The following is a 26,820-nucleotide window of genomic DNA, read 5'->3' as shown; positions in this document are numbered from 1 at the left end:
AAGGAAGAACCTAGAGGCCTAAGAGGTGATCTGTCTTTTAGTTACTGAATATACTCAACTATAAGTCGACCTTATGTATAAGTCGAGGCCAGGTTTTGGGGCCAAAATGATGGGTTTTAATATGACCCGTGGATAAGTCCAGGGTAAAAACTTAACGCCATGTAACAAAGGATCTAAAAGATGAAGCAAAGGAAACAATGCAAAAGAACTTACAAAATTCCAGCAGGCATAACTGTTTGTGCTTATGCTAAAGGCTGGATGGATGAGGTAACAGAAAGGGGTCAGTGCTGCAACCAGGGGATGGTTCCTTTTTAATAAGAATTAAAGTATAGTAGTTACATTGGCCCGTAGATAAGTCAACTCAGGTTTATTGGGGTCAATTTTTGACTAAAATCTCTAGACTTACACATGAATATATATAGTAGTTGTGGTGTTAGGCATGTAGCCTCCATCTCCATCTATCACTGGCTAGATAAACAGGTAACATAGTCAAACAGGTACCATGGCTCCCAGTCTTCACCTAACACCAAGCAATTTCTACACCCCCATGCCCATGTTCTTGTAAACAAGGCAGGGTGGATCACTGGGGAATATACAGTAGCGTGAAACAGGTAACCTCTACTTCCCTGATGTCATTAATGTGATTCCCTCTGTTGATGTGGTTATTAGAAAAAAAAATCTAAAGAGACAGCAATCAATTCATGCACTTCTGTAGTAACATGTAATTTAGCTGTAAGGACTTGAGTGCCAAAACAACTTTAGAATATTTTTTAGCATTTATTGTAAACAAGGCAGGACTGGACAGGACAGGACAAAACAGTACAGGATACAATAATACATTATGATTTACCTTTTTCTCCTGGGAACCCAATCTGCCCAGAATTTCCCTTTTCACCTGATGATCCAGGAATACCTGGGTCTCCTGGTGAGCCTCGTTCCCCAGTCTGCCCTGGGAATCCTGTGGAACAAATATGTAGTCATTACTAGGCATTCACTATGTTGTTACTTTAATAATCAAATAGTGCAAACCTGTACTTATTGCAAGAGTTTCTTGTGAACAACTCCAAACCTTCTGGGTGGCTGAATTTAAAAAGGATTGGACTAACCTTAATCAATTAATTATAATGGGTAATTAAGACTGGACTGTCTGTGCAGCATTATGTCACACACTTATCTCATGTATTCCCTACACCCACTATAATGTTATAGCAGAGATGGTAAAAAGTAGCCATTTTGCCTTCTTGAATCTAGTTAGATTCTTTATCATGTGTACTGTACTATGATTGTATGGAAGAGCAGAATCCATGGCTGGATGAAGCTAGATCAGTCTGGGTGATAGCTAACAAGATCAACTGCTCAGTTCCTCACACAACAAAGTTTATGCATATTTGTGTTGTTCTTATATAATACTGTGTGCGTAATATTAATGATAGCTATTTCTACAGATAATGTAATAATAAATAGAGTACTCACCTAAACAACGAAAACTTCCTCTTAGTTTATAATGTCGTAAGAGTGCAAAACAGTATTAAACGTACTAGGCAAACATTCAAAATCAAACACCATTTTGCTATGTCATTATATTTATTGGGACTTAGGCATCCACAGATTTTGTTATCCACAGGGGATCTTGGAACCAAACCCCAGCGTATAACAAGCGTTCACTGTAGCTGTAGGTAAGTAAACTGTGCTTCATAAATACTACTGCTACTATTTCCCTTTGTTTTGTTATGTACATTTTTACATACAAATATCTTTTAAAAAGAAAAAGAAAAATCACCTCCTTGCCCTCTTAAACCAGGGGAGCCTGGCAAGCCCTTCATACCCTCACTGCCAAAAGGACCTGGATCACCAGCTTCACCTTTTTCACCGATGGCTCCTTTCAAGCCTGCAAAAAATAACAGAACATCATTTTCTCAGTCAGTAGCACATTGGATCATAGGAAGGCTCACTCTGTCACTCTCTGCTTTAGCTGGCAATTTATATATTCCTAAAGTTTTCATATTTTAACATGAATGTGTTGTTGTGTGCCTTCAAGTCATTTCTTACTTATGGCAACCCCTAAGGCTTGAGGTTTTCTTGGCAGAATTTGTTCAGAGAGAGTTTGCCCTTGCCTTCTTCTGAAGCTGAGAGAGCGTGAGTTGACAAAGGTCATCCGGGGGTTCCCATGGCTTAGCAGGGATTTGAACCCTGGTCTCCCAGTGCTCTAGTCCAACACTCAAACCACTATACCACACTAGTTACCTAACATGAATATTAGTTAGATATTAATTAGATATCTAAGGAAAGGAAATTCAGTCTTGCAAGCTAAGGAAAGAACTACTTTTCAATCAGTTCACTTTTGGACAATGCCTTGATACTTCACCCATTGAATAAGCAGGAGATTCTTACAATCTGAAAGAGAATTTTTTTTATAATATGATGTATCACTGATATATGGCACCAGAAAAGGTTGTCTAAAATATATCAAGGAAATTCAAATGTGTGTTGGAAATGCCAACAGCAATGGGCTGGGGATGTAGTACTGTTTAATTGTACAGTTTTAAGTGCTTTTATGTTTTTAAACTGTGTTTTATTCTTTTAATGAATGATGTGTTTTAATACTGTAACAGTTTAAATCTATTTTAATGCTTACTTCTGTATATTTTTAATTGTATTCTTTTATATTATCAGCCGTTTTGAGTCCCAATTTTGGGGGAAAGCAGGATAATAATAATGATGATGATGATGATGATGATGATGATAATAATAATAATAATAATAATAATAATACTTTTCATCCTGGAGAGAAGTGACCAGTGGGGTCCCACAGGGCTCTGTCTTGGGGCCAGTGTTATTCAACATCTTTATCAATGACTTGGATGACAGAATTGGGGGCATACTCATCGAATTTGCAGATGACACTAAATTAGGAGAAATAGCTAATACCCCAGAGGACAGGATCAAAATTCAAAATGACTTGAATAGACTAGAAAGCTGGGCCAAAGCTAACAAAATGAAATTCTACATGGTGAAATGTAAGGTACTGCACTTAGGGCGGAAAAATGAAATGAACAGATATAGAATGGGCGACACCTGGCTGAATGAGACTACGATGTTTATCACACTATGCTCTTAAAGAGCTACTATTCCAGTGTGACTCCTCTAGCAGCCTCCTGTTGCATGCTGGGATTGGCAGTTTTAAGGAGCTGAACTTCTCTGCCTGAGAATTCTAAATACCCCTCCTTAAAACTGCCAATCCCAGCATGCAACAGGAGGCAGCTAGAGGAGTCACACTGGAATAGTACCTCTTTAAGAGTTCGTCTGATAAACACCTACGTGTGAAAGGGATCTAGGAGTCCAAGTAGACCACAAATTGAACATGAGTCAACAGTATGATGCAGCAGCTAAAAAGGCCAATGCAATTTTAGGCTGCATCAGTAAAAGTACAGTGTCTAGATCAAGAGAAGTCATAGTGCCACTATATTCTGCTTTGGTCAGGCCCCACCTGGAATATTATGTCCAGGTCTGGGCACCACAATTCAAAAAGGACATTGAGAAACTGGAGCGTGTCCAAAGGAGAGTGACTAAAATGGTGAAGGGTCTGGAAACCATGTCCTATGAGGAACGACTTTTGGAGCTGGGGATGTTTAGCCTGGAGAAAAGAAGGTTAAGAGGTGATATGACAGCCCTGTTTAAATATTTGAAGGGATGTCATATGATATTGAGGAGGGAACAAGCTTGTTTTCTGCTGCTCCAGAGAATAGGACCCAGAGCAATGGATGCAAGCTGCAGGAAAAGAGATTCCAGTTCAACATTAGGAGAAACTTCCTGACAGTAAGGGCTGTTCGACAGTGGAACAAACTCCCTTGGAGTGTAGTGGAGTCTTCTTCCTTGGAGGTCTTTAAGCAGAGGCTGGATGGCCATCTGTTGGGGATGCTTTGATTGTGATTTCCTGCATGGCAGGGGGTTGGAGTGGATGGCCCTTGTGGTCTCTTCCAACTCTACGATTCTATGAGTCTATGAATAATACACTCCAGTCTGTTTGGAGTTTATTAATAAAAACTTTTAAGGCAAATGTTGAATGTACTGTACTGAACAATGTACATATATGCATATATGGTGGTCTTCTACACATATTTCAAAATAATGGAAAGAAAACTTCAAACAAATTGGGCAAATAATAAGTAGATTATTGAAATTTCATCAACTTTTGGCCTTCCATGTTTGTTTTTGGATGACAACTCTCATCCTCTACATAAAGACTGAATTGCCTCACTGTGCCTAGCTCCCATGCTAGAAATAGCTTTGGGTTGATAGGATTATATGATTTTACTTTCTGGAGAAATTGAGATTTATAATATGGAGCCCAGCTTTGATAGATAAATGGACTCAGTATATCAATTATGTAACCTACAGTCCTCAAATACTTTTTATGACAAATGTATATTGAATATGTTAGTGAAAGCGAAAGGCACTCTTACGCTCCCAAATTCAGGCCAGTTTGTGGAATGATGCTTAGCTTGATAGATGAGGTTTTACTAATGAACACACAAATATTTTAAAGCATATCAATGAAATTTAACTTTTATTAATCTTGAAATATTCTATTAATGGAATAGGAAGATGAAGCGGTTTGGACGACGGCTAGAGCGCAGGTGGCGGAAGACTTGACTCTTATCCGACAGAACTCGCCATAGGAACTTTCTTCGTTCCTATTGGGAGGCAATACATGCAGCGAAGAGAGCCTTCTCCTCTGCACGTATTGCGCCTGCAGAGTCCCGTCCAGCAGAGCTGTTTAAGGTGGTGAGGGAAATGACGCAGGTGCCCCCTGCGCCAAATCCCTTACTTAACCCGACGACGGCCTGCTGTGACGCGTTTAACAACTTCTTTGCAGACAAAATCTCTCAGATAAGAGCCGACTTAGATGCCACCATTGAAACAGAGTCGACAGGCGAGGCGTCCAGTGACTCCGCCGATGTAGTCATACTGGATCAGCTCCAATCTGTGAGTACTGATGACGTGGACAAGCTGCTTGGTAAGGTGAGGAAGACAACTTGCCCTCTCGACCCTTGCCCATCATGGCTGGTCGTCCAGGGGGGGGATGCATTGATGAGATTCCTCACGGATATCATCAGTGCATCCTTCAGGGAAGGACATGTTCCATCTTGTTTAAAGGAAGCGGCGGTTAGGCCACTCCTGAAAAAACCTTCCCTAGACCCCCTGGATATGAGGAATTATAGGCCGGTGTCATTGCTGCCATTTTTGAGCAAGGTGATCGAGAGGGCAGTTGCCCTTCAGCTCCAAGCTGTCTTGGATGAAACTGATTATCTAGACCCATTTCAAAATGGCTTTAGGACAGGCTTTGGGGTTGAGACTGCCATGGTTGCCTTGACCGACGATCTGCGTCTGAGCATTGACGGGGGGAGTGTGACCCTGTTGGTGCTCTTAGACCTCTCAGTGGCTTTTGATACTATAGATCACGGCATCCTCTTGGACCGCCTGAGGGGGTTAGGTATCGGGGGCACTGCTTTGCAGTGGTTCCGGTCCTTCCTCTCGGGCAGGTCTCAGAGGGTGCTACTCGGGGACTGTAGCTCCAGTAAGAGGTACCTCACTTGTGGGGTTCCTCAGGGGGCTATTTTGTCCCCCGATGTTATTTAACATCTATATGAAGCCGCTGGGTGAGATAATACGGAGTCATGGTGCTGGGTGTTATCAGTACGCTGATGACACCCAAATCTATTTCTCTGTATCTCGTTCATCGGCCTCGAATTCCGATGGCATCTCTTCTCTCAATGAATGTCTTCAGGCGGTAATGGGCTGGATGAGGAAAAACAGATTGAAACTGAATCCAGACAAGACGGAGGTGCTCATGGTAGCGGCCCCGAAACCAAGAATTGGGTTGCAACCTCCAGTCCTGGATGGGGTCACACTCTCTTCCAGCGACTGTGTTCGCAGTCTGGGGGTGCTCCTTGACTCGTCGCTCTTGATGACAAATCAGGTAAATGCGACGGTCAGGAGTGCCTGTTATCAGCTTCGGCTGATACGCCAGCTGCGCCCTTTTCTGGAAGTAAGGGATCTTGAGACGGTTGTGCACACGCTGGTAACCTCACGCCTTGACTTCTGTAATGCACTCTACATGGGGCTACCCCTGTGCTTGACTCGGAAATTACAGCTGGTTCAAAATATGGCAGCCAGGCTTGTCTCAGGAACATCTAGGAGGGACCACATTACTCTGGTTTTGAGGTCCCTCCACTGGCTGCCTATCAGCTTCCGGGCCCAGTACAAGGTGTTGGTTATCACCTTTAAAGCCCTAAATGGCTTGGGTCCAAGCTATCTTAGGGACCGCCTCCTCCCATACAATCCTCCCCGCGCTCTCCGGTCCTCTGGGAGGAACTTACTACAGCCTTTAAAATCTAGGCTTGCGGCGACCTCCCAGAGGGCGTTCTCTGCTGTCGCCCCCAAACTCTGGAACGACCTGCCGGATGAGATCCGTCAGATAACATCATTAGACAGCTTTAAAAAAGCGGTCAAGACGGATCTCTTCCGGCAGGCCATTCCAGATTAACCATCCCGGCCCAGGTTCCCTGATTCCCTCATTCCTCCTGTGGCCCCATCTTAGTGATGGTCGAGGATCAACAGAGGGATATCAGGGTTTTTAGTTTTTAACTGTTGTTTTTATGCATTGATATTGTGTTTTAATATGTTATACTGTTTAATACTGTCTTAAGGGGGGAGGGATAAAGTGTTTTTAATTGTCATATTTTATATTTTACTGTTGTTAACCGCCCGGATTGGTTTGCCAGAGGGCGGTATACAAATAAATATTAAAATATTATTATTATTATTTTTATTAGTTTTTGTGGGTCTTTTGGGTTATGTGGCCATGTTCTAGAAAAACCCACAAAAAACTATGGATGCTGGCTATGAAAGCCTTCGACTTCACATTGTATTTTTATTGTTGAGGCGGTAATACTTTTTTTCTTTATATATATTTACTGTATTAAACTCACTAATTGTTTATATTTAGGCCTATTACAGTAGATTAATTTCACCTAATTTATATATTGATATTCGATTGAAATTCTGTGATTATGTGTGCTATAATTAATTGTTTTAGAGTACTTGGACTGAGATCTAAAGTAACAGGCTGCAATCCTATACATAGCTATGTGGCAGTTTAACAGGACTTACTTCTAAGTAATTATGTGCAATATTGCTTTTGAATAGTTTTAGGTCAGCTGGATCCTTGCAACATTATTTTCCCTTTTGGAATTGGGAATTGTAAACTAAAAGGGTCATGAGGATGAACAAGAAATATGTAAAGCACTTGGCAATTTATAAATTGTATGTACTGAACGTACATTATACATATTTATTTCCTCTTACAGTGAATTTATCTATATCACACACTGACATACAGATATACATACCACTGGATCCAGGTATACCAGCATCCCCTTTAGAACCCGGTGTTCCTGGCAGATTTCTAGTATCTCCTGTATTGCCTGTTAGAAACACAAATTGCCATTCATTTCTGTATTTTAAGCACACATTTTGTTATTGCAAATCTGTACTGGAAAGAATAAGCAAAACATTCTAGAGCCTTCAGGATTGCTCTTCTGATCAGAAAGATGCAGGGCTGGCAGGGACTTCGATTCCTTTGCTGGAGAGCACCTACCAACATCCCATATTGGACTGGTAAGAGGAGCAACATCCTTCAGAAAAGGAATTATGTAAACATGCCACCAACCCAGGTACATACAGTGGGAACACAGGAGAAGGCCTTCTCAGTGGTTTCTCTCAGGCTTTGGAATTCCCTCCCAAGGAAGGCTAGGATCCTTCCATCCATACTGTCCTTCTGTTTGCAGATGAAAACCTTGCACAGGAAATCAAGTTATGGTGGGGAGGAGCACATCAGGTTTCATAGTAGAGACATTGCACAATGGCGAAATATTTGAGCTGCCTATGCTAATGGAGTGTAAGTCCATCCCCAGGAACAAGGACCAGATTCCAACCCAATCGATTGCTCTTCACCATCTTCACTTAAAACAAATAGCCCACAAGATTCCAGAGTTAGATCCTGAAGCAGAAATCCTATTACTAATAGGTACAGACTGTCCAGATTTATTGCATATCAAGTGGCAAGTGACAGGCCCAGCGGGAGCACCCTTCGCTCAAGAGATGTCTTTAGGTTGGGCCATCGTAGGTCCAGTCTGTTTGAATCGTAAAAGAATACCAACAAGAATAAAAACCTTTGCAACAACCCTAGTAGAAAGAGGTTGTCCCTCTCAGCTGGAGGAATGTCCCGCTCACATCCGTATACACCAACTGGACACCACTAACTTCGAGCCTACACTCTTCCTGACCACTTTCCGTGATGAACAACTCGCTCCATCCATTGAAGACAAGCAGTTCCTGAGCATCATGGAACAGCACTGCCAGCAAGACGACAAAGGTAATTGGATTGTCCCATTGCCTTTCCGCACACCCAGGCAGAGGTTACCTAACAACCGTGAAACAGCTTTACAACGCTTACATAACCTACAAAACAGTATGGCCAAAAAGCCACAGTGATAATTGACTTTATAAATGGGATGATGAACAAGGGTCACGCAGAGGAGGCACCACCTTTACAAGAACACAAAGAATGTTGGTACTTGCCCTTTTTTGGAGTGTATCACCCTCAAAAACCAACCCAAGTTTGTGTGGTGTTCGATTCCAGTGCTCCTTTCAAAGCTGTTTCTCTCAACAAGGTTTTGTTAATGGGACCAAACGTACTTAACAACCTTGTGGGAGTTTTGATGCGCTTCAGAAAAGAAGCAGTTGCTATGATAGCAGATATTCAACAAATGTTTTACTCTTTCTTGGTCCAAGAGGACCACAGAGACTTTCTTCGTTTCTTATGGTTCAAAGACCCAGAATCTCAGAAGGAAATACAAGAATACAGAATGAGAGTTCATGTTTTTGGCAACAGCCCTTCACCAGCTATTGCCAACTATGGATTGAAGAAAACAGCTATACAACAAGAAACCGCCTTTGGTCCAGAAGTAAGCCAATTTGTGTGTAGAGACTTTTATGTGGATGATGGACTAAAGTCTGTTCCTACTCCTGAAGAAGCTATTTGCTTGTTAAAGGAAACCCAAAACATGCTAGCCACCGCTAACATACGGTTGCATAAAACTGTATCCAATAACAAACAAGGGCTGCAAGCCTTTCCTACGGAAGATAGAGCAATAGGTATACAAAACCTAGATTTAGGTGCAGAAAGTTCCTACATCCAAAGGAGTTTAGGTATGTGTTGGGATGTCATTAAAGACACTTTTACCTTTAGGGTGCTACGAATAGATAAGAAATTTACTCGTCGTGGTGTGCTCTCTACAGTCAACAGCTTATTCGATCCATTTGGCTTTGCAGCGCCAGTTGTCACCCAAGGCAAACACCTGCTTAGAACACTGACCCAGGAGACAAAAGATTGGGATAGTCCCTTATCACCTCATGATCAAGAAGAGTGGAAAACATGGAAGAGCTCTCTCCAACTTCTAGAAGAAGTCAGTATACCTAGAAGGTATGTCCCTATCTCACCAATCACATCATTCCACAAAGAGTTACATATTTTCTCTGATGCATCCACTAAAGCCATAGCTGCAGTGGCCTATTTGAGAGTAACTGTGGACAAAGAAGTCCACCTGGGTTTCATATTAGGAAAATCAAAATTAGTACCAACCAAAGGACATACTATACCTCGGCTAGAGCTTTGTGCAGCTGTCTTATCAGTCCAAATCTACTAACTAATTCAAAGAGAACTCGATTTAGAAGTTCATCAAGCTATTTTCCATACAGACAGCAAAGTAGTTTTAGGCTACATCCACAATGAACATCGCCAGTTCCATATATATGTCAGCAACAGGGTAGAAAGTATAAGAAAATATTCCAACCCTGAACAGTGGAGATATGTACCCACAGACCTCAATCCTGCCGACCAGGGATCCAGAGCCATTCCAGCAGGCAACCTTCAAGATTCAAGCTGGCTACACGGTCCTTCATTTTTGCTAGATCCAGACTAAAAGACATTTGATAGACCAATAGCAGACTTGGTCTTTCTTTACAATGACAATGTTATTTAGAGACTTGGACTTTAATATGTATATATTCAAATATAAAGCATACCAGTGTTAATATTTAAAGTTAATATAAAGTTATATAGAAAAGCTCATTAAGAGTTTTGGTGGGGAGTGTCATGCCTCCAGAGCATCTTTGATGCTCTTGAGACATATATTTAGTTGAGATTATATTAGACTTTCTATGGCGGGATACAGACGGGCAGGGGAAGACGTCTTGGAGGTGTATTCTGCTGAATACGGAGCCTCCAGACCGCCCGCCCCGGGGGCGTGGCTAAGGTGTATGAGGCTTCCACATGGGGGGCAGTGAAGACGCCTCACCTGGGGCCGTTTCTGACCTGCAGTTTCCATACTGCCGCCTCGGAAGACGCCGCAAAGAGAGAGGCAGCTTCCTCACGGGCAGCCAAAAACGGGGCTTTTTTTTTTCTTTTGCCGGCTGGTGGATGCGCAGCTGTGCAGCTGCGGCGGTCAGCACCGGCGGCAGAAAGCATATGTGCACATTTAAAGCACCCAAGCCCCTTTAAACTTTTCCCCCCGCCCTGGCCAAGAACAAAGGTGGTCTCCTGCCAACTGGTGATCAGCTGGTGTTGGCATCCTTGTCCGCTTGCACATTGCCAATGTCACCAGCATCATGGATGCCTCCTCTCCTTTGGTCCCCGCGCTCTTGCTGAATCTGCAATGCACAGCCACAGCTGTCGCCGCTGCCACCGCTGTCCCCCCTGCCACCCCCATCACCTCCCTTGTACATATGTAAATATTTAAAGTTTTAGCATTTTTTTATTGTTAGGTGAAAATGGCGCAGGAATGTGTGTAGGGGTGCACTTTAAATTCCAAACTTTCCACGATTCTAGCAGCGCATGCGTACATGCAGCTCTAGGGTTAGGGTTAGGCTTAGGGTTAGGAGTCTTAAAATGCGCTGCAGCTGTGCTGCAGCTTCCACACCTGCATGGCAGCTGACGCCGCAATTAAAGCCTGACTGCAAACTGCGCATGTTCCAGGACCCCGACTCATTATGCGACACAGCAGACACGGAGCTTTTAAATGGGTAACTTAAATTAGCGGCGTAGCAATTCTGGCGTACCGGTGCAGCAGCTTACAGACGGAGATGCGCAGCTGTGCACTATATAGAAAAGAAGTGGGGAAAAGCAGCACCTTTTTAATGCCGCTTCTTCCCGCTTGGGGCGTGCGGGCGGCGTGTTCATGGCGGCATTCAGGTAAGGGCCATCTGAAGGCTATACCTTCATGACATCATGAACACACCCCTTTTTGCCTGTCTGTATCCCGCCTATGTATCAGTTTAGGAGCGGAAATAGAGATCTACAGCTTTAAGAAAGACAAGGATTGTGGGAAATCCCATGGTCTTATACTGTCTAGCTAGCTTCACTTGTGTAGTAAGATTTCAGCCATTCCTGGAGAGAGTATTTTCCTTTGACAAAGATGAGTCCACAGAAGAAGAAAAATAAGTCCACAGAAGAAGAAAGATAAAACCCACCAAGAAGAAAGAGCAAGGTATTTAAGAAGGACTATTGAGAAAAAGGAGATCAGTTTCATGTTTTGTGTTTATAACCAGTAAACCTATGAAAACTTAAGAAATTTGTGGACAAGTCTTTTGTTCAGGTTGTGTTCCTGAGAGCCAGAGGCCTTACTACACCCAAAGTCCATAGCATCGCTTTTGGGACAAAACAGGAAGGATACAGAATACTTTTCTGCAACAGAACTCCTTATGACTTTTACTACAATAAAAATGGGGACAGATGAAGTAAAAAAAAAAAGAAATATGCAAATAACAAGAAGATATGTGAAATCAAACTCAAGGATTAGGAAATCTTTCTAGAGAATTTAGCTTGTTCTGTTTTAAGTTACTGGCAATTATCTGCACCATTTTATCCTCCACACAGTTGCACATATGTAATTACCTCTTCTTTGAAAGCGTATATAGATAGTCCATAAATAAACTCACCAATTTCCCCAGACTGGCCTCTTTCACCAGGTATACCAACAATCCCCGGAAAGCCCTTTTCTCCCTGTCACATGGTTGAAAATGGATATCAACATATTGGTCAGAACAAGTATCACACTTCCTTTCTACTCTCTCTAGAGTTTGTCCTTAACTGTCTCCAAATCTGCTTTTTCATTATGAGTTCTGACAAAAAAATGTGTGTGACTAAAACCAAGGCAATTCAAAATAAGAAATAAATGAACATGTGCATAATTTACATGCTTTGGCTCTCTGGAAGTGTGCTTTGGGTGGATTTACAGAATTCGGTGTTGGAGATTCTGGCATTTTGCTTATCTAACTCTACTGATGGAAACATCCTGAAGATAAAAAGGAAGTAATTTGACTCAAATATGCACATGCGCGCGCGCACACATACACAAAAGTTTTGCTTACCCTTCGTCCTGTGATTCCAGGGAAGCCAGAGATGCCATGAGTTCCTGGGGTCCCAGGATAACCTGAAACACCTTTTACCCCTTTAGGTCCAAGGTCTCCTTTCTGACCTTTTGCAAAACCTGGAAATCCAGGTAAACCCGACCTTCCTGTCTGGCCAGGAAAGCCCAGCATGCCTTTACTTCCTACAAGACAGTTCATAATGTTTATTTAGTTGATAACTAAACTTCTAGAATACATAGTCTGGTTTCAAATATTCTCAAGAATTCCTTTCCAGTTCACATCTTGATAGTGGAACCTTAAGCTGTCCTTTCTTAATGAATTACTACAAAATGTTGCACTGAATTAGGGCTACATACATTTAATATAGCATTTCAATATTGCTTTTTGTCATCTTATATTACACATGCCCTGGATTAATATTTTAAATGTTGTACTTTTTTGTCTCACAGAATGAACTGTTTGAATTAAAAAGTGGTACATGTGACAAATGTCCAAACAACACTCTAGTTTGTTATATCACATTAATTATAATTATGTTGTAGCTCCTTACCTTTAAGGCCAAGGGTCCCTTTGATACCACTTTCACCTTCATCTCCTTTTTCACCTTTCACTTCTAACAGCATGCCAGGCATGATTTTAATGGGTGCTCCAGGTGAACCACGGTTCCCACGGTCACCTATAAAGAACAAATTCCCAATCACAATTGTCAGAAGGCACTTAGAAGAAGAAAAATGCATGTGCATATTTGAGTCAAATTAAGTCAGATCTTGCTCAGTATTGTTACACTTACTGGCAGTGGATTTCTAGACAAGAGTGTTGCATATTAATAAGCCCATACCTCAAAATTCAGACTCCTGTCTTGCTACTGAATGTATATTATGTACAAATGTAGGGAAGTTTGTACTTTCTAGGCACTTGTACAATATATAAGCTACACATTTAATAGAGGAGAGAACTGAAGGACAAAAACAGTCACCTCATTAATGCTTTTCCTATCACCATCTTTTATTATTAAATGATAGTATATATTTTTATTTATTTATTTATTTATATCCCGCTCTTTTCCCAGGACTGGGACTCAGAGTGGCTTCACAGCAATTAAAAAACAAACAAACAAACAAAAAGTACAATTAAAACATTTAAAAAATAAATAGATAAATGACATGCATTAAACAGAATGATTAAACTAGTCCAACATTCCTGCCTGTTCTTATAGTGATTCCTTAAATGCCTGTTTGAACAGGTAGGTCTTCACCTGCCGTCGGAAAGCCATCAATGAGGGAGCCATTCTTATCTCCCTGGGCAGGGAGTTCCAGAGTCTAGGGGCAGCCACTGAGAAGGCCCTCTCTCGTGTCCCCACCAAACGTGTTTGTGAAGGTGTTGGGATGGAGAGAAGGGCTTCTCCAGAGGATCTCAGAGTCCGGGCAGCTTCATACCAGGAGAAACGGTCTGCCAAATAATGTGGACCTGAGCCATGTAGGGCTTTGTAGGATATAACCAGTACCTTGAATTGTGCCCGGGAACGAACTGGCAGCCGATGAAGCTGTTTCAACAGGGGAGTTGTATGGGCTCTGTAATCGGCGCCTGTTAACAGCCTGGCAGCAGCTCTTTGAACCAGTTGAATTTTCCGAACACTTTTCAAAGGCAGTCCTATGTAGAGCCCATTACAGTAGTCCAAATGGGATGTAACCAAGGCATGTACCACTGTGGCCAGATCTGGCTTCTCAAGGAATGGGCGCAGTTGGCACACAAGTTTTAAATGTGCGAAAGCACTCCTGGTCACAGCAGAGACCTGGGCCTCCAAGTTTAAAGCTGAGTCCAAGATTACCCCCAAACTGTGAACCTGTGTCTTCAGGGGGAGTGTGACCCCATCTAACACAAGCTGGATCCCTATTCCCTGATCTGCCTTCCGACTGACCAGGAACACCTCTGTCTTGTCTGGATTAAGTTTCAACTTGTTTGCTCTCATCCAGTCCATTACTGAAGACAGGCACTGGTTTAGAACCAGGACTGCCTCCTTGGATTGAGGTGGGAAGGAGTAGTAGAGTTGAGTGTCATCTGCATATTGATGACATTGCTCCCCAAAATTCCGGACAACCTCTCCCAGTGGTTTCATGTATATGTTAAACAGCATAGGGGACAACACAGAACCTTGAGGGACCCCACAGGTCAATGGCCAAGGGGTCGAACAGGAGTCCCCCAGTACCACCTTCTGAGTTCGCCCCTCCAGAAAGGAACAGAGCCACTGTAGAACAGTACCTCCAAGCCGCATCCCATAGAGGCGGTCTAGAAGGATACCATGATCGATGGTATCAAAAGTTGCTGTGAGGTCCAGAAGAACCAACAGGGACACACTCCCTCTGTCCAGTTCCCTGGGTAGGTCATCCACCAAGGCAATCAAGGCTGTCTCTGTTCCATAACCAGGTCTGAAACCAGATTGAAATGGATCTAGATAATCCGTTTCATCCAGAAACCCCTGGAGCTGGGAAGCCACCACATGTTCCAGAACCTTGCCCAGAAATGGTAGGTTAGACACTGGCCGATAGTTATTCATTATTGTGGGATACAATGATGACTTTTTTAACAGAGGCCTCACAACAGCCTCCTTTAGGCAAGATGGAATTCTGCCATGTTGTAGGGAGGCATTGATTACTTCCTTTACCTACTCACTCAGTCCCCCTCTGGCCTGTTTAATAAGCCAAGAAGTACAAGGGTCCAAGACACATGTGGTGGCTCTTATCTTTCCAAGGATTCTGTCCACATCATCAGGCTGCACAAGTTGAAAAGTATCCATTAACACTGGACCAGTAGGAGCCAAGATAACATCCAATGACATTTTATTGAATTAATTGTAGCATCCAATTTGGACTGAATCTGAGTGATTTTATCTGCAAAATGCTGAGCAAATTCTTCACAGCGAGCCTTTGAGTGGTCTACATTTTCTACTAGAGGGTGAGTGTGTAAAAGACCCTTGACTACTCGGAACAGCTCTGCTGACCAGCTCCTTGCAGATGCAATGCTGGTAGCAAAAAATAATTTCTTTGCTGCCCGCATTGCCAAAAAATAGGCTTTCAAATAGGATCTAGCCCGTATTCAATCAGATTCATTCCGAGTCTTTCGCCAACGTCGCTCTAGTCTCCTTCTCATTCGCTTCATCAACATCAAATCCCTAGAGAACCAGGGGGCTGGTTTGGCTCCACTCCGTGAGAGGGGACGCTCAGGAGCGATTGTGTTCACCGCTCTGGCCATTTCCCCATTCCAAAGGCTGGGTAGGGTTTCAACAGAATCGCCTGCCAAGGTGATAGGAAACTCCCCAAGAGCCCTCAGAAATCCATCTGGATCCATCAGCCTCCTGGGGCGGACCATCCTAATCGGTCTCCTACCCCTGGAGAGGTTCTGAATCCCAGTAAGTCTAAACCTGACTAGATAATGATATGTCCATGATAATGGAACTGTGGAGAGTTCCACCACACCAAGATCATCATCATCCCACCCAGCACAAAAAACAAGGTCCAGGGTGTGCCCAGCAGCATGAGTAGGGTAAGATACTACTTGGGATAGACCCATGGTTGTCATGGAGTCCATGAAGTCCTGAGCCACTCCTGAAAGAGAAGTCCCAGCATGGATGTTGAAGTCCCCTAGCACTAATAGATGTGGAGATTCCAATACCAACCTCGAGACCACTCCGGTCAGTTCAGGAAGGGAGACTGTTGTGCAGCGGGGTGGGCGGTACACCAACAGAATCCCTATTCTGTCTCGGCTACCCAATTTTAAATAAACACATTCAAAACCCGTAGATTGTGTGAGGGGGCATCTGGTCAGGGGGATGGAATCACGATATACAACTGCAACTCCACCTCCTCACCCTCATCTCGCCTGATGTTGCACAGAGAAACCAGGTGGGCAAAGCTGAGATAGATTAACTCCTCCATCCTCATTTAACCAGTTCTCTGTTATACATGCTAGGTCAGCTTGTTCTTTCAGGATCAGGTCCTGAATGGCAGCTATTTTACCATTCACTGACCTGGCATTGAGCAGCAGTAGCTTCAACCCAGGGAGACTGTCATCAAGGCTATACATACTATTTAGACTGGGAGACACCTTGGGGACCACAAGCACCCTCTTGAGCTCCCCTCTTCCTTGGTGTTTAATTATCTCCTCTCTCCGTATCTACCTCTGCCTTGAATGACTCCAATGGTTGCTCCCTGACTCTGTATATCCCTTCCTCCCTCAGGAAAAAACATGCTTCCTATTGAATTGACAGGAACAGGAAAATAAAAACAAACAAAAAAGGACAGGTAGCAAAATAAATCAGGATGTGGTCTGGTGAGTCTCCTGTAGAAGTCCCAGCCTTATACCTCAGGCAGGCAAGGCAACTGTGCTGGATGAAACAGTGCCTGCTGAGTTAAGGCCCAGTCCTGAAAGAGCTCAGTCCAGAAAGGGAAGCAGAGGTCCAGGCAGCAGGAACAGAAGCTTCTTCTCCTAAGAGCCTCCAGATAGAACCTGTGGGCCTTCCCAGATGTTGTCTCCTTCCTAGATGTTATCAGGGAAGGCTTGCTCTTTTCTCTCTGTGTTATCACAAGGTATGAGGGATCTAATATAGATGTTGCTGGACAGGGAAGCGTCCCTAGAGAGAAGTGGCAGTTGGTTTCAGTGCCTCTTAGTCCCTTGGGGCTCAGATGTCGGCGTGGTCTCCCTCTTACTGGGTGACCCTGGAGAGAAATGGCAGTTGGTTTCAGTGCCTCTTAGTCCCTTGGGGCTCAGATGTTGGCGTGTTCTCCCTCTTACTGGCTCTTCTCTCCCTCAGAGTCCACAGCAGTGGCAGTTGGAAGGGAGGGAGGTTGCCTCACCAGCAGCTGGGACCAGCAAGATGGCTCTTCTCTCCCTCAGAGTCCACAGCAGTGGCAGTTGGGAGGGAGGGAGGTTGATTTTGCTTTGATCAGCAGTTGTAAGATCTTCCAGAATAGTCTAGTGGTCAGACTGTTGAGCAGGTATGATGGCAACCCATATTTAGATCCCCATTCTGCCATGAATGAGTCATGGCTCACTGGGCAACTTTGGATCAGTTGCTTTGTGTCAGCCTCTTGCTAAGTATTGAATATAGGTGGGGAGTAATATTGCTATTGTTGTTATATCCTATATAACATTCAGAGTGGCTTAAAATTCAATAATAAATATGCAATTAAAATAATAAACTAAAACAAAGCCGGACAAAGACCAGAAGAACTATATGGTTGCTGTGGGCTTCTTGTAGAAAAGGCACTAAAAACAAAACTTTGACTCACAGCAGTGAGCATTTTGATATGAGGAATCAGCCCAAAAGCTCCTCTGTGGACCCTCATGATGAAAGCAACTAGACAAGAAGCCACCTTCCTCTAGAAACCCAGGGACCAACAACATTTCCTTGCATTCTTTTCACAAATGGAGGAGGCCACAAATCATCTTGCTGAACTGGACAGCTATGATTGTCTTGCCTTTCATACAAAGCAGCCAGAGAGAAAGACAGAGAGTATATAGATGCTTATAGGCAGAAAAATTAAAGCTTTGTTCATATACACATTTAACAAAATGGGCTTTAGACTTCAAATAAAGCAAGCCTATTACTACACTTTTAGACATTTTTGGCATAATGAGAACATTCAATTTAAATTAAGTGTACCATTTTTCTTTTCTTTTTTGAAGTGTGTTTTAAACTGGGTCCAAATATATCTCATGTGCACTAGCAATGTCTGACCAGGGGAAAAAACCCTGAAAAAAATACCTTTCCATCCTGATTCACCAGGCAGACCTTGAACACCTTGAAGTCCAATGAGGCCACTCTCTCCTCGGACTCCCTTCCATCCTGGCCACCCCTTGAAGCCCATAGCACCTTTGAAACCGCCAATTCCAGGAGAGCCTTTAGTACCTTTTAATGAAAAATGTCAATCTAAGTCTACCCAAACAGGGTTTGGTTCTTCAGGTTAAAGCCAAGCCAGATTTAAACACACACATACAAATATAAGAACAGGAAATAAAATACTAAGGCCACAGGTTCTAGGCAGGAAATAAATCACTGTTCAAGAATAAAAAGTAAAGGTGAAAGTACTAAAAATAAAAAGTACTATAGATGATTTTGATTATAGTAGTCACTGAAAATCAAATGCACAATAGTGGGACATGATCACCTTTGGATACAATTTCCATAAAAAAGCCAGGGAAGGGCATACCTAGGGTGGTGTTGCATAGCCCATCCAAGAGGGTACAGTGTCAAGCAAACAAACAAAAAAAAATCTCAAAATGAGCACGGTCCTAGAGAGAATCACTGTAGATGACAATATGAGATAGTTGAGCACTGTGGGCATGCTATGGTGCCTCTGGCTAAAATGCTTGGAGTGATGCTGAGATAGAAAATGCAATCAGGTAGGTAGTCAAAGGAAAAGGTGCTGTAAGTTATTTCTACAGTCACATAGAAATGATAAATTAACCTTATGATTAGGGTTCATGACAGAGATAAACTTTCTTGGTGCATTAAATGACTGCACCCTACAAGATATCAAAAAGTAATTGAGCATACGGAAGATGACCCTCATGTAATCTTGAGTGGTGCCCTAGGCCTTGCTCAGGAAGTATGTTGCTCAACCAGTGATCACAGAACTATCAAATTTAATTCATACCCAAGTGGAAGATTGCCAAGAAATTCCAGGACAGTTACATTTGACTTCTAGATAAAAAAGGGGATATTGGTTAAAAAAAAAGAAGCCAAAAGGAAAAAGCAAGCAAACTTAGTTACTGAATGCTTATGGACTACTCAAAATGACCACAACTGAAGTTCAGTAGAATTTACACCATAGATCAGGAAAGATACATTCAAATCTAAAACATCACCAACATAGATAATGAATAGTGTCAAGGAAATCATTAGAGAATGATGTAGGATGTAGAAGACTTGTCTAGACAAAAATAACAAGGTTTCCGTAATAAAGAAACTTCCATTGGGCCTCCTGGAAGCTTGACTCCTCTTAAGCGAGTGCTGGTCAGTTGAGCTTGAGAGTCACACCCCGGTTCTGAAGCCACACACTTTCCCTAATTGATCTAACTCTGGGAGCTCACTAAACAGTGTCTAAGAACCAGTCTGTCTCCAGCCAGCTCAGCCTCTCTACCTGCCCTTTTGATGGATGATGAATTGAACACTATTATTTCTTCCACCCATAGATAAATTCTTTGAAGCCCTTTCAAAGTACAGTTTCCACTAAATTTTTTTCACAGAAATCTTAGGCTCTGCCATCATTGCCAGGAGGGTTGTCTGCATGCAAGGTCAAGGCAGTCTGTGGTATATATGTGGCAGGAACATTAATTGGATTGGGTTTGTTTGTTTTTTTAGTAAGTGGATCCTGTAATTGGATTACAAGTGTCTGATGGGACAGACCTAGCCTTGCTTCCATATATTGTCAAAATATATGGAGAAAGGCATATTTGGAGAAGTCCTGGAGAATCCCTGGTTTTGCTCAATGGGTTTGGTAGAAGCATAATCCTACCACATTCTTATCCTGATCTCAAATGGCAGCTATAATTATCCTGGCACCTCATTATTCCTGGTTGTCTCTGTCACAATGCCATAGGAAGGAGAGTCCAGGTGGACCATGACATGGAGGGCAGGTATTAAGAATTGGCATCAGAAGTGAGGGAAGGGGGAGTGTATAGAACAATAGCAACCTACATGCATCTTTTCAATGGTTTACAATATGTTGTATCAAAGACATTCTTCAGACTTTCATTTTTACTATATGACAAGGGTGCAGAACTAATTGCCCATATGAGCCATAAGGAGGACCATTTCTAATGTGCTCACTCCATTTATATTTGCCAACATATGATTAGGGATAGTCAATTAATATTTATCATAAAGCAGTCTCTCTCTTTTTCTTAAAGATCAACTGTCATATCATTCTGTGCTTAGAAATATTTCTGCTGTTATTGCTATTACCTTTCACACCTGGGAGGCCAGGCATTCCATCCAACCCAGGATGACCAGGATCACCAACCTTGCCTTTAGCTCCAGGGAAACCTGGGTCACCTTTGCCACCTGCCACACCTTTCAGGCCTATGGGACCAGGTTGTCCCGGATCTCCTGGATCCCCTTTGTCACCAGGTAAGCCTATAAGGAGCCATTTGGGAAAGAAACAGAATATACACTGGATTATAATGGAGACTTTGGAATGTTATCATAGTATAAAGCTTGAGTGAATCTGAAAAAAAAAATCAACACCTGAACGAAGAATCAACAAATTGCAGTTCATCAAACTGAAATACTTATTGAAATAACTGAAATAATAAAGTAAGAACATTTTTCATACTTGAAAAATGGTCCATTTTGATATCCAAGCAACTCCCTCTTGTAGTCAGCCATAAAATCATGGGAACTCAACTTGTGATAGATAACTTTTATTATTATATTTGCCTACTTGCCTGTGTTATACAAAATACAAGGAGCTTGAGCATATCTGTCAAGCATAGTAAAAGGAGCAGTTACTGTTAAGAAACCTTTTACATCCCAGCAACCAACAATGAAGTGCACTTCTGCCAGCAGGAGAAGCTTGTGCCTAACCCTAACAAGCTACAGCAGACACAGCTGCCACCTTAGGCCAGAATCCTGTTAGTTATTTTAAGATGATTTAAGCCATACGTATTCTTAAAGAGGTTGCAAAAGCAGGCATCCTGCATTTCCTTGCATAACGCCTTAGTGCAGGCTGCATGAGGGAAGCCCAAGACTTCTAAACACAGCTCTCTCTCCTTGTGTACATTTGGAATCATGTGAGATTAGAGTCCATTTGCACTAAAACTGTATCACACACAGCATTTGGGACTGCCCACCTGCTACCTCCTCCAAGACATTATTGTCACCTCTTTTCACTTGGGGCACAATGCACGTGTACGTGTACACACACACAGATTTCCTGACTGAAATATAAGATATGATAGTGTTCCAGTGTTGTAGCAACAGACAGTCTGTTGCTTCCTTGGTTTGGCTGCAGACGTTGCCTATCCTAACATTGCCCTCCCCCCCAAAAAAACTTTATTCTTTAATAACTTTAATCTGATTCCAGTGAAGGACTGAGGACTGCCCAGGACAGGCAGACTGCAGTGTCACCTGGGTCTAACACACTCATCTGACTGCCCCACACCCCAGTCTCCAGAGCTTCTCCCAAGTTGCGAAGGAGCGCCACAGCATACAAATTGTGCGGCGCTGCTGCACAGCAAAAAAGGAGCTCCAAAAAGCAGCTCCTTTTTGTTGCGCCGCAAAGCGCCAGAGACGGCACGGTTACATCGCAGCTGCGCAGCACCGTTTGGAGGCAGCGCAGCTGCGACATCATTGTTACGTGCGCCATCTGTAAGGCGCTGCGTAACGGCGGCGCGTTCACAACGTGCTAGGGTTGCGGGGCGTGTGCATGCACCGCCCCAGGGCAACCCTAGCACGTTGTGGACGCGCTGCAAAGGGCCCATCTGTACAGGGCCAAAGAGACTCTTTCAGCCCGATCACTATTGGGTTTCCTTACTCAAAACACACTCACTAGACTGCCTCTAGGCCACCCAAAATTGGTGTAAAAGTACAATTAAACTTTTGCAGAACACATTATAACACAACAGAAGCTGGAAAGGAGATCATTGCCAATTGTTTTGTGTTAATAAAAAGAAATGCATCTAAAACAGCCTCCCTCATGGGATAAGGCTCACAGTCTCCAAAACCCTATGCCAATAACTTAGATCACACAGGGTCCTGCAGTCTCATGATGATCTGAGAAGCAGACAAATTAGCTTAGTGTTTGGCCCTTCCTAGTGCCAATCAACCAGGCAATGAGGAGAGAGGTAATCCAAAAGAAAATCACTGTGAGCTTATCTCCTCCCATCTTAATTTTTCCACTGACTAAAAATACTTGAGGAGAATACTGATGTGTACTTTCCCCAGCAGTTTCAAGCACCAATAAGCTGGGCAGCAAGGGGAGATTTGACAGGTGATGCCTCTCCAAGTGCTGAGAGAGCGGAACTACTTGTGAGAGTGAGACAGGAAGGTTATAGGCACATGAATAAGTTCTGGGAGAAAGAGGGTGACAAAAAACATGTGTGAGAAAGACTGTCAATGTGTTATCTCTGGGGGGAAAGGCTAGGAAAGAGAAAGGTGGGGGAACACCAGGGTACGCCTGCCATTAGCAAATGGCTCCAGTCCTCTACAGTAGGCGGCTCCTGGAGACAAAGATGTGCTGAAACATGTTTAAAACATAAGCATATCTTATTACAGGAGAGTGGCCAAACTGCACAGGCAAAAGTATGAAGGAAATCATGTAATGAGAGTATAAGAAGAAATCTTCACCAACATATCCTTGAGATCCTGTTCTGCCCATGGGTCCTTGCTGGCCTGGCATTCCAGGGAACCCAAATGATCCTGGTGGTCCTGGCACACCAGTCGCGCCAACAGATCCTGAAGGGCCACGGTATCCTTTGGGTCCAGCAGGGCCAGGAACACCATCACTTCCTAACAACAAATACATAAAATAAATCATTAACAATAGCAATAGCAATAGCACTTTATATTTCTTTACCACTTCATAGTAAACTACGCACTCTCAGTCTAAGCAGCTTAAATGTGTTAGCCAATTGGTCCCAATAAGCTGAGTACTCATTTTACCAATCTAAAAAGTTAAAAAGAAAGATAATGAATCAGTAAAAATAATCATAATACAAAAGTCAGTCAGACTAAAATTACAACCGTACATCAAAATTCTTCATCATCCCTGCAATTTGCTCCAATCATTCTCACATATCTAGATCTCAGGTTTATTGCTTTGCTTAAATACCGAGCTGTAATGAAATAAATTTTTGAATTTTGACCACTCATAAAGTATGTTGTTCTAATATGGATATCCCAGTACATAGTTTGTTTGATAAATGGATTGAGATACAGGTCTCTTTCCTGCTGATACAGTTTGCACTTAAATAATATGTGAGCTATATCCTCAATTTTGTGATCTCCTGGTCTTCAGAGTCATAGTTCAACACTCAGAATACTACATCATATGGCTCTCTCCACTGAATTAAATAACATTTAGCTTACACAGCCTGGATCAAACCTAAGGAACTGAAAATAATTATAAATAGCGATTCTTGGGTAGGGAAAGTGTGTCCTTGTTAGTCCTGCTGGACTTGGTGGATTTCAATATCATCAACCATCCTATCCTTCTAAGATGCCTCTCAGAGATGGGACTTGGGGGCACTGTTATGCAGTGGTTACTGTCTTTCTTGGAGGGTTGAACTCAGAAGGTGGTGTTGGGGGACCCCTTTACAACTCCTTGGCTATTAGCCTATGGAGACTCACAGGGTTGTTTTGTTCCCCATGTTATTTAACATCTTCATGAAACTGTTAGGAGACGTCATCCGGAGTTTTGGGGTGTGGTGTCATCACTATGTACATGACACCCAACTCTATCTCTCCTTTCCATTTGATTCCAAGGAAGCTATCTCTGTTCTGAACCAGTGTCTGCTGTCAGTGATGGATTGGATGAGAGGAAATAAACTGAAACTTAATCCAGACAAGACAAAGGTGCGCCTAGTAAGGCAGATCAGGGAATAGGGATTTAGCCTGTGTTGGATAAGGTTACACTCCCCCTGAAATCTCAGGCTCACAGCTTGGGCATGTTCCTGGACTCTGAGCCTGGATGCCCAGGTTTTAGCATTAGACAGGAGTGCACTTCTTAAGCCTGTTAGAAAGGAAGTTGCTTTTTAAAAACTACACATCTTCTGCCAATGACTGATTTTATTTGTTTTATTTATTTATCTGATTTATATCCTACCTTTCTCCCAAAATGGCTTACAATGTAAGTTAAAACAAAATAGCTAAAACACCAAGCATGGAACACTCAATCCAATTAAAGTATTACTTTAAACACATACTACATATTTTAAAAAAGCACATCCATTGCTTATCCTTCTATCCCAATCAGTTAAATGCCGAAGGACTTTATTAATAAACACTAATAAAGTAAAAAATCTGCATTTTGTCTGTGCAAGAAAACTTATGCATATGGGAACTTTTTGGGAGGTGCTTTTTTATCTTCAGATTATATACTTTTTGCAACAGTATTATGACAGTATCTGCAGTGAAATCTTGATAGCAGTGAAGTAAATCCAAGGCTGTTCGCTCTTTTAGTAAGAGCAAGAACTCCTGTTGGCTGCAGCTCAGACACCTCTTTTAGGTAGGTACCCATGGTTTGGATGCATACACTCTAAACCCCTAATTCATTATTTTCTAGCAACATTCAAAAATAACATACTATGTGATCCACTGTGAAACTATGCTTGCTAATGTTTCGTGCATACAGTACTCCATGCATAATTCTTCATCAGAGAGGGAGGGCTGATGGACTGGCTCCAAATCCAGTTTACTAGGCCATCTTATCATTTCATTTTATTCAACCTTTATTAGGCATACACCATCCTATCCATCCCATGAAACATCTTGTCCTGTCTCTAACCCACCACTTCCTTCTCAGAAAATGATGGCAGAGCAGGTCCTGTCTGAGCTGTCACTATCTTTGCGTCCTCCTCCTCCCATCAGAAAACAGAGGCACATATATGATAAAAACTTTACACCAACCAAAATAAGAGTTACCTCTGAGTCCCGGTATGCCTTGGTCTCCTTGCTGGCCTTTCAGTCCTGGGAACCCAGGTGGTCCGGCATTCCCTGGAGAGCCTGGTGGCGCTCCTAGTCTATCACCTGTAATTCCTTTTGCACCTTGAGGACCTGGCAGGCCTTGCAAGCCAGGACTGCCTGGAAGGCCCTGCTCTCCAGGCAACCCTGGTGCACCTTTGTTTCCTCGGGGTCCACTAAATCCTAAATGTAAGAAAAATCACCAAGATAAGATCACATTAATCAAGGCTATGCAAATCATGAGCCAAATAAGCTTTGCAAAGCCCTACTGATTCCAATGGGAAAGTTAAGCAAAGGTTTTAGTAGCATAGGCATGCCTCAGTTAACAAAGAAGTCCTTCCAGCACCTCTTTTCTTGTTCTCTGTAATTGTGTGCGCTTGACTACAATGTGCAAGGTAAACAGCTGCTGCATCCAGAATCCCTTACTGAGTAGACATGAATAACAAACCAGGGTGGAAAGGGGAAAGTAGATAAGTCTGACTAACAATTCCTAGCATGTTAAAAAGCAAACAAACAAACAGACAAATATCTATAAATCTGGCAACCAAAATGGAAATCATGAAAAGTGGGGGCTGACAAAAGAAAAGAATAACCCCTGGATGCATTTTGAAAGAAACTTTTAAGTAGCCTCCAGAAGGTTCAAAATGTTTTTGTTTACTTATGTGAGCCTTACCTGACCTGACCATTTCACATCTGTGTATTGTTAGTTTTGAATAAGAATTTGCTAAACAAAGTTCTCTTCTTTTTTGTAGTATTGGAACCTATCCCTATTCACTCCTTGTAATTTCTGCTACGCATCTACTTTGTTAACTAAGGTATATATATATACATTTAAAATCAATGGAACTGATTTGCTCACACCCTAATATGAATATAGTTTGGATGCAATTTAGAAAAGAATCTGCATTCTATGTAAAGATTGTCCATTGGTAAAACAATGTTACTAGGTACATATTCCAGCAGCAGGAGCAGCAGGAGCAGCAGCCGCTGCCGCCGCCCTTGTTCTTTCATTTTGCTTTGCTCCTAAGTGTCTCAAAACTATCCTTCAAGTGCACTCCAGCTTATGCATGTTACCTTCTTCAATTTATGGTCAGTTCTCAGAATCAATATAATTTTATTTAAATTGTTAAATACTATGCAGAAAGGAAGTTGTTTTAGACATTAACCTAACATAGATATTTTTACATGATAAATTGCAATTGAAATTACCTTTGACAATACAGTTGTCCCTCCATATTCACTAGGGTTAGGGAACAAGACCCCCGTGAATATGGAAAAACTGCAAATAACCAAAACACTGTTTTTACCTGAGAGGACACCTCTCTAGGAGTCTCTAGGTCCTCCAGTGCAAGTCTGTGGTCAATATCCAACATACACTGACCATAGAATGGCACTGGAGTAGCTACAAATGGTCTTTCAGTGCAACTTTTAGTTAAAGTTGACCACAGAGTTGCACTGGAGGACCTAGACAGTCCTAGAGAGAACATATTAATGAAATCCGTGAATAATCAAATCCGCAAATATGGAGGGATGACTGTATAATCAATGGCTACAGATATTATATTTCCAAACATTTTAAATGTATTGTGCATCAGTAACATCAATAAATAATAAACTGTACATTTCAATAGCTTTATTTAAAAGTGTGT

The 26,820-nt window shown here is 42.4% G+C and overlaps 1 protein-coding gene across 1 annotated transcript in view; it reads right to left on the bottom strand.

The window, feature by feature from the left end:
• The window catches only part of COL4A2 (collagen type IV alpha 2 chain), a 225,032-nt gene that overhangs the window by 40,838 nt on the left and 157,374 nt on the right, over positions 1 to 26,820 (bottom strand). Inside the window, 10 exon segments of the mRNA XM_042445762.1 lie at positions 851 to 958; positions 1,781 to 1,888; positions 7,413 to 7,487; positions 12,061 to 12,124; positions 12,493 to 12,674; positions 13,043 to 13,168; positions 18,254 to 18,397; positions 20,456 to 20,626; positions 22,838 to 22,999; positions 25,133 to 25,354. Coding sequence (XP_042301696.1) covers positions 851 to 958; positions 1,781 to 1,888; positions 7,413 to 7,487; positions 12,061 to 12,124; positions 12,493 to 12,674; positions 13,043 to 13,168; positions 18,254 to 18,397; positions 20,456 to 20,626; positions 22,838 to 22,999; positions 25,133 to 25,354 — 1,362 coding nt within the window.

The sequence above is a fragment of the Sceloporus undulatus genome, chromosome 1, assembly GCF_019175285.1.
Source record: "Sceloporus undulatus isolate JIND9_A2432 ecotype Alabama chromosome 1, SceUnd_v1.1, whole genome shotgun sequence".
NCBI lineage: Eukaryota > Metazoa > Chordata > Lepidosauria > Squamata > Phrynosomatidae > Sceloporus > Sceloporus undulatus.
This window is presented reverse-complemented; position numbering and strand designations above follow the sequence as displayed.